Raw genomic sequence first — 9,184 nt, 5'->3', positions numbered from 1 at the left:
GATGTGCGGCCAGAGTGTGAATCTCGGCAAGTGCTCAAGGGACTCCGCACAAAAGCCAAGGGGTGACTCTCGGTCTGTCTTTCAATTTCGCCCAACCCCGGCCATTATTTAGAGATTCACCCGGAGAGTGTGACATGAGCTGTCACACACACCTCATTCACACCCACCCGCAGAATGATAAAGGCTTAATCTATCGGGCGGCGATTTGATGATGTGAGCGCCTCTCTTTGAGGGCATTTGGCGTGGCTGGCGATAAGGATTTCATCTCATGATGAATTTCTGCCCATAAGTGCACCCTTGTTTCTTGAAAAATCAATTTCCCTCTCCTGGTTCTCCCTGCCAAACACCTCAAGGCTGTCGCACGGAAATTCCCATGGAAATTGCATGAAGATTCTCTCTCTTTCATATTCCGAAGTGCATATGCTTGCAAATATGTGGAATTGATATTGCATCGCTCGAATGGAGCGCGCATGTTTGGATGGAGGGAAGCCGTGGGCAAAAAAGGCGGTATTTATTGGCCTGAAAGGAGGCCCTCGAGAGGCACAAGTTGACTGAAAAGCTTAGCCACCGAAAATTCCTACGGGGTTTGAGGGAGAGAGAGAGAGAGATCAATTATCCTGAGCAAATATTTATAAATGTTAACTATTTTCTCCCAAAAGACCCCGAGACCAACAAACTGTGGGGTGAGTCTTGTGGATTTTGCGCCTCGAAGTTTGGGAACGCGCGAGGGAGGCAATTTTCCCGGGGGGAGAGAAAAAAATCCCCGCCACTTGAGCCATATTTTGCCGAGGATGTGAAGTGGATTTTAAGTATGCAGAAATTATACATTCATTTGCGAATTGAGTGCATGCTGGGGATTCTAGTGTGTGTTGCGCAATGATAAATTCATAATTCATTTTAATATCTTCCACTCGGGATTTCCATCTCATTCGGAGTTCCTCTCGCATTCTGCACACCGTCTCTATTCACTCTCCCAGGCTCACCTGCCATCGCCAGCGTGTCGTCCTAATATAGCATGCATGAGCTGGGGAAACTGTAGACAATCCGATTTGTCTACACGTGGGGAGTGGAATATAGAGTTTATTAATTAAACTCTTCAAGGGGCTTTAAAAAATAATATCGTTGAAATTTCATTAAGGTAAAATGTTTACTCTTGACGTCCCAATCGACAATACGCGGAGTCAAATTGAATCAACTTCGAGAATGCCACTCGTGGAAAAAATATGAAATATTTTCTATCCAGCATTCGAGGGGCTGCATAAATTCCAATAAAATGCTGCAGAGAAACGACCAGCAAAAAGGGTTCCATGCGCACAAAGTGTTTTACTTCTTCATCTCGAGGACATGTAAGAACACAATGACATGTAATCAAATTGCAAAAATACCTCCTCGACGCATTAATTGTTGACGGGAAGTGGTTGTGGATTAGGGTGTTTACTCACTTCTTTAACTATCCCACTAAGTACATTTTCGGGAATGTGGTGTGTTTATTTTGCCATTTCAATCCACACGCGAGTTGCGAAGGAAATTGTAATCCACCCTATGCATTCAAATAAATTTCTGGTTGATTTAAGTCCACAATCCGCAAGCTGTCACCCCGAATTCACGTCCGCTCTCTGCCTCCCCATCATTATTCATCTCCCTCTCAATCGGAATAATTGCGTTTTTGGGTGTTTGTTGTCACACAGAGAGTGATAAACGCATGGAGAACAGCATTAGGATGTAAACGCTCGTCTCGATCACATCATTTTCTCGACACCCTCAATTTTCCGTCCATATTTGCCGTGTCCATGAAGCCGGAAAAATGCAGAGACTTTTCTGTAGAGGTGAGCAAATGAGTGTCATCAATTCCAGTAAAATATTTTTCCTTACACAAAACTTACGCAGAAGAGATGAAGAAAAACCATGGAAAACCAAACTAAACTTAGGACATTTATTAATATCAGAACAATTCGATTCCTTGTTCAAAAGTTTATCGCAATGCTAATTTTAGTATCTTTTTGTGTTGAAGAGCTCAGAAAATTTTTACATAACTCAAAATTTAAATTTTTGTTGATTCTTATGTTATTATTGAAGTAAACAAGTTGAGAATACCATAAAAGACTTGCTCATTAATCTAATGAGCTCTAGCTGTGCGTGCGGTCTCTTTAATATTTTCATATTTCACGTTAACATTTAATTAAAAGATCAAATACCCGCTGGATGAGAGGTTCTTTTTCATGCCACTCTCCTTTATCCCTCCGGAAAAAAGCCTGTGACTTTATTTAGTGTTTTTCCTACTCATCATTATCGCAATTTCATCAGGACATTTCTCACCACTTGGCGCCATCTGGCAAGAGATCTCTTCTGCCGCTTCGAACATCAAAGGACGCCAGTTGATTGGAGTGCGAGTGCAAAATATGTGTGAATTAATTTAAGGATGGGAAAGGCAAAGAGAGAGTGTCTCTTGAAGATGCAAATTTAAACATCACCAATTTTTCGAGAATGATTCCCAAGAGAGGGGCGACAAAAATGTGAAAAGCTCTCGCATATTTTCTTTCCTTTTGTGTCCATGAGAACCATCCACTCGACAACAAAGCGAGTGTTTGGAAGGTACTTCTCTCGACGTTGTCTGTACGTTTTTCCATATACGGGGAATGATTTTTAATAATTCCAGGGAAAACAGAGAAATTCGCATCCCCGAGGGATGATTTTCATGGTTTATCACATGTGGAACTTATCCCTCTACTAATGCCATTCTTTGCAACAATTTTATTGCGATGATGAGCGACATAATTTCCCCTGATGGATTTCCACAGACTGGGAAAATCCAATCAAGTGCCTCTCGACCCCCAAAGTCAAACACCGCCCTCCAATCAGCGGGTAGGTAGGCGTGTCGTACTATTTCCACCCCTGAAACAAGGGTATTTTCCGCAGCTCGTGGAAAATCGCTGTGAAAAGCTGCCGCTTTGTCACCATTGAAAGCTCCAACGCGAAGAAATAACTTCTCTTACGCTGTGCGCCCTTCTCGTGTGCATTTGTGTGTGTGTGTGTGTGTGTTTATTCTCAAGGCTCCACCACTCAACCCCATTTGCAGAAAGACAATGTAGAAGCACATAAGAGGATTCTAGAGCCGGTTGAACAGGGAAAAGTTGCGTGGAAAGTACGGGCAAATAATAGGGCGGAGGAAGAAAAAAGGCCTCGTAAATTGCGATCTCACAGCACGTGTCTAGTTTATTTTGTACTGAAATGCACATGCAAACATTTTAATCGGCGACATCAGATAATCACTGTGTGAGCCTCCCTTCCTCAGTTTGGACGAATAAATTAAATGTGTGTTTCCCAGCGGACAGAAAGTTTTCATGCGCAAATTGCCAGAGAACACACCTGACCAGCAAATGGGTTTTTCACTCTTTCTCTCTCTCTCTCTTGCTTAGATGGAAATTTATTTACCGCCACACGCGTGCAACAAGATCGATTGCTCGTCCACCCTTGCCACCCACTCTATGGGCAAACGAAAAAGCCTATCCGGCGCAACCGGCATAAATTACACTTGAGCCATTTGTCTTGCCTTGATATCTTCATCAACACTTCGTGACCGACCGCTTTTGCGGTTTTATTGAATCTAATTCTGCGCCGGGCATTTGTTCACTTTGCACAGCAGCAGAAAACATTTGTAAGAAGTGTTGCAAAATTCACATCAGGGGCGGAATTGATTTATGAACATCGCTCGGAAGTCAACGAGAGAATGATTTAGTGTGTTTGCAGTGTGAAATCATGTATGACGTTAGGTTATCAATATCTCACATTGCTATTATTCGAACGGCTTAAGATCCGAATTGGCATGTGTTTGCCTTGAGAAGAACTCCCACAGGAAACAATGCGATGCGCTCGGTGTGACGGAAGTAATGAGGATCAAGTTCGGTTCACTGGAATTGAACTCTTCACGCATACAAACTCTGCAAGAGAATCTAATTCACACCTCGCATGACAATAGTTTCCCTCCGTCGCTTTATGAATATGATTCACATAATTTGTTCATAGCATTGAGAGCAGAAAAGCACCGCCCGAGCAGGAAAAAAGGGATAATAAATCAGGTATAGAGATGAAATATCCCATCTTTCCGAATCAAACTCAAGTGGCTTTCTCATTTCGCCAAAAAGAGATGAAAGGAATAAATTGACGGAGATGGTAAACATCAGTGAAGATCTCCAATTTTCCAGATCACAGAGCATCGTCAATGATGTCGGGAGTTGTCTATGATGAGTGAATCTGACATAAATTTGTAGTTTCCTCTCCACCCCATCCAAATCCACTGTGATATCCAATTATTGTGTTTGGCCTTAATCCATCACATCCTTCAGAGCCTCCAGATTTTGGATTTGCTACTCTGTCTCGCTCACTCAATCGCCAAGCGATGAGATGAAGGGCCCTCCAAGCAAATAGCAATTCATGGAGCACCGAGTTCCTTCTCTGCACTCTCCATCCACGCCAAGTAACATGCTAACATCGCTGCACATTTCTATGCGACTGCCTATGGCCCTCGAGTGTAATTTACGGTCGTTATCTAAATGAAAATTTAGCACCAAACGCTTTCGTTCATCAATTTTCTTCTCTTCAATAAACCATATACATCTTATAGGCTTCAATATTCACAATTACATATGAGTTTTTCCTCTTAATAAGCTAATTTCTAGCATAAAAAAGTCAAGGAAATGTATAGGATAAATAGAATTTGACTTCAATTCTTATTATGTAAATTCGTACTTCTGGTAAAGCTAAAATCTGTGGCTAAGAAGCGATAAATTGTAACTAGAGAACCACTAGACTTACCCTCTTCATCGACGTGTACTCAAGTGCAGGAAATTCCCAGAACATGTTCCATAAGCCCAGCAATAAGCCGAAGGGGAAGAAGAGTGTCACCCACACAATTTGTCACACTCTCGATTGAAACAATTAACCCCAATTTATTAGAGCTGTAAAAAAGTTACACGCAAGAGAGCATTTTAGTTCACCCTCGGTGGTGTTTAATAAGCGAAAGAATTATCACTGAAAACAGACACACTCGAGAGGGTGGATTTAGTGAGTGTCCCCGTGAAGGATTGAGAAGTAGGGCACAGCACAATTCTCCAGGTATGCAAGAAAAGTGTACGAAACAGGATCATTTCGGCTGAATTCTCAAACTAGCTTCTAATTAAGTACAATTTACCGTCCACCCGCGGCGAGACGAAAGGCTGTGGGCAAAGAAAAGGAGTTTCTTGAGGAGTTTGCACACTTTGAGGCCTAATCGCTTAATTTGCGCTAAGCCCATCCATTTGGTTCACATCTCCTTTTCGGGTTAATGGTTCCATTGAACATGTTTAGTACTCAGTGATCTTAATCTTGACAAAGGAAGAGATAATCCTGCAAAATAGTTCCCTTTTGTTCACTTACACCCCGACATTTTCACCCTCAAGTGTCTCTCACATGGCAAATTCCTCCTTCGCCAATGAATGCAGAGATATTGAGGGTGGGATTTGATAGCGCGCGCAGGTGTGATTTTCCACTCATCGTCTTGCATGAATTATTTTCACATTGGCACAATACCACGAGGAATTTAATAATTTCTGGATCAACACCTCCGCAGAAAATTTGGGGAAAATGCGACGATTGTTCAGGGTCGGCAATCCCAGGAGAGGAAATCCCATCTTTTCAGAAACATCATTCACTCACCCTCGCCGACTCTATTGAATAATCTCTGAATGTGGATTAAAGTTCCACTTCCGTGACCATGGGAGCCCGAAGGGACGCAATGCTGCAAGACGAAGGAAGTTGACTGAATAGATTGTTGAGGGTATATTTGCTAATTTACCTCCGGGAGAACGTGGAATATGCTATTGTAGTGACTTTATTGTTGAAATTCTTCACAGATGATGACACGATATAAGAATCATTTATCGAACAATAAAATTCCTTATCGATGGATTTTTCAGCACGAGTGTGTGATCGCTTGAGTCACACAATCTGCCCACAAAGCTACTATCTACAAACATATTTACACACTCAATCGGTTAACCTGCAGAGAGTCAATTACCTAGAGATTCCACGGCGCAAGCCAGTCCCGGTTTATTGCACAATTCACTTTGCATCACGCGCTAATTGTTGGCCAGGCAGTTCTTGAGGCCCGCTTGCTGGTGCAGATTGTAGTACTTGTGTCAAAAGACCTTCGCAATGAAAGGGGCATCGAGGGCCGGAGCGCCCGCGGACAGCATAAATGTACTTCCAGGATAGCTCAGAGTCGATTGGTGGTGCAAACTGGCCGCCGATGTGGCTGGCAGGGACCAATTGCTGGCCGTGCCGGAGCCACTGTCGCTAGATTGCCTCTCTGCACGCTCGATTCGTCCATCCGATCCGGGCTCGTGCAGCTTCCGCATGTGCTTCTTGAGATCGAAGTTGCGACAGAAGCCCTTGGCGCAGATCTTGCAAGTGAAGGGCTTCTTGTCGTTGTGGGTGTGCATGTGGAAGGTGAGGTTGTAGATCTGGTGGAAGGCCTTGTTGCAGATAGTGCATTTGTACGCCTTATCGCCACTGTGGGTGAGCTTGTGGTTCTTGTAGTTGCCCTTCTGGTGGAAACCCTTGCCGCAGTACTCGCACACGAAGGGCTTGTACCCAGCATGAATGCGCGTGTGGGTGTTCAGGGTGGAGGAGCGATTGAAGGCCTTGCCGCACGTGTGACACTTGTGAGGCTTCTCCGACGTGTGGATGATTTTGTGGCGACACAGCGTTGATGCCTGCCAATGAGATTACCTCTGTATTATATAATTCACTTGAGATGTTTCCCGCCTACCTGTCGAAATCCCTTTCCGCAGATCTTGCAGACGAACGGCCTGGCTCCCGTGTGCACTGGCATATGTCTGGTGAGATTGTACATTGCATTGAAAACCTTCCCGCACTCTTGGCATGAGAATGTCTTCTGTTTTCCCGCCGCTGCACTGTCGCCATTACCACCGCCGCACGCCGACCCAGACTCTTTGTCCCTGCCCAAGTTGGGTCCGTGCTTAGCATGACCCGTCGTGGCGTGATGAGACTTCTCCGCTCCAAGAGGAGCGCGCCTCATGGAGTGACTAGTTGCCACGAAGGGGTTCACCGTTGAACCGGCCAAGGTGCTCAGAGACTGGAAACTCCCGTCGGCAGTGGCGTTCGAGAGCAGGCCAGAGTGTTGCGTCAGGGCGGCGTACTGGGCCGCCGCGGCGGCACACATGAGTTGGTTGGGGTAGTAAAGCAAGGGATATTGGTTCAGCAACTCTTGGTGGCGCGAACTCACGAGTTGATGAACGGGCACGTACTTCTTGAAGGCCGAATCATAGGCAGGTCCGTTGCTTTCGTTGTCGCTGCCCTCGGTCGAGTCCACCGTGAGCGGCGGCGAGGGTTTCCGTGTTGTGCCCTTGTCGGGCTCCATGATCTTCGCAATGGAGAACTTGAGGGAGCATCCTGGGGATCTCTGGGTTGGCTTCAAGTCACACGCCGAGGCGGACTCCATTCGAGGGCTCTTGAGAATTGTCGGCGTTGCTGGTGGGCTGCACGGGTACATTCCTCGCGGGCTCTAGAACGACAAGAGACCAATAAAGCCCACATGAAAAACGTCCCTTTTCCGTTACGGCACGAATGAGTAAAAAAAAAAGAGAATAGAATGATTTGTGGTCCAAAATGAGACATTGGGAAAACAAACAACGAATGGATTCCCAGTAAAGGACGGGAATAATTGATCTGAAATGCATAATGGAAGGCATTGGAGTGTGAATGGGTGTGTGGAATGTTGATTTAGCCTCTCAGCTATGATCCTTAGTTTAAATAAAAGTATCACCCGCCCATTTCACCACAAAAGGTAGCAAGTAGAGCTATTCTTGTAGCCTTTGGGAAGTCCTATATCGGCGGTTTTTTTAGGGCGGTGGGCCGGAGTGGTGTTTGAAAAGGAATAAATCAGCATATTCTGGCGCACCACGTAAGATTGATTAGTGAACAAAGACATCAAATACGAGACGAAATCCTCTATGGGATGGATTTTGCCGCCACAATCGCGTATGGAAATCACGCTATTTCACAGTCAGAATCACTCAAATTGGGTTCAGCCCCCAAAATTCCACGTCAAACGACAAGAAATAATTAAAACCGTCGATTGCACAAAGCCTTTTTTCCTACCACTGGGCTTCTCTACACTTCTTTTGCATATTCATGAGATAAGAACGACAGAGGAAAAAGTCCGTTGACTTACAAAGTACACCATATTCTTGGGAAATTCCACTAATATCGCACTAAACTGAGAGGAGATGCACTGGTGGAGTTGGAGATACAGTGTGTTCGATAGTTGCGAAGGAACTGCAAACTACTTTCATTGAGGGAAAGATTAGGGCCTCGCTCGGAGCATATTGTTGCTCTGTGTGAGGCTACATTTCGGGAAACGCCCCTCAGAGAGACTCTTGAATTTCGAGGAGGGTAGCAAAGGAAACCCCCTTCGGCGCGAGGGCTCAAAGTGGCACGAAAGAGCTCAAGGTTTACTTCAGCCAAAGTGATTTTTCCGCAGGAGCGCAAAAGTAGTTAATGTCACGTCTCTATCAGTCCACGAAATCACGACGGTATAATTTATCGATAGACAGAGTGTCTCTGGGGGCTGTAAAAGAAAGTGATCTCAATATGATGATAAATCACGCAAATTCCCTATTGTGAGCCAGAATTGAAAATCCTCTCAAGAATCTTCAGTCATCAACATATTTTTTTTTACTCAGAACAAGAAACTCGCCAAAAACACTTCTCTAATCGAAATTCAGAGCCATTAAGAGCTAAAATATCCACTCTAAAGTACCACGAAGGCGAAAGGGTGGAGAATTGATGAAAAAGCGATCAACCGGATAAGGACAATGAAGACTTGCGGAGTTTCTCCCGCGCCGTTGAGAGTGTTCGTGACCGGAAATAAGAAATTGATGAAGTCATTTGAGCTCCCAGCGACTCAATCAAGCGCCGTGTGCTCAAACCACGCTCAATTGAGTCGATTGGCGGTAGCAGTCTATTATTTTATTGGCAATTTCCCAGCACTTTGCCGTGTGAGAATACAAGAAAATCAGCAACAATTGCACGAGACATCTGCCCGAAGGGTGGCGTGGACAACACCTTCTCACCCGTCACAACTCATCATGGGATCTTCCCCTTTGACTCATGTTGTTAGGGGTTG

The 9,184-nt window shown here is 44.8% G+C and overlaps 1 protein-coding gene across 1 annotated transcript; it reads right to left on the bottom strand.

The window, feature by feature from the left end:
• Positions 1-5,888: 5,888 nt before the first annotated feature.
• LOC132262133 (fez family zinc finger protein erm) lies at positions 5,889-8,297 on the bottom strand. Its single transcript, XM_059761277.1, has 3 exons — positions 8,231-8,297; positions 6,806-7,561; positions 5,889-6,749 (listed from the first exon to the last, which is right to left on the bottom strand). The coding sequence occupies exons 1-3, from the start codon at positions 8,240-8,242 to the stop codon at positions 6,174-6,176; spliced, it is 1,344 nt and encodes a 447-aa protein (XP_059617260.1). The 5' UTR covers positions 8,243-8,297; the 3' UTR covers positions 5,889-6,173.
• Between the last annotated feature and the right edge of the window lie 887 nt (positions 8,298-9,184).

Source organism: Phlebotomus argentipes, unplaced genomic scaffold (genome assembly GCF_947086385.1).
Source record: "Phlebotomus argentipes unplaced genomic scaffold, Phlebotomus argentipes genome assembly contig_15, whole genome shotgun sequence".
Classification (NCBI taxonomy): Eukaryota; Metazoa; Arthropoda; class Insecta; order Diptera; family Psychodidae; genus Phlebotomus; species Phlebotomus argentipes.
This window is presented reverse-complemented; position numbering and strand designations above follow the sequence as displayed.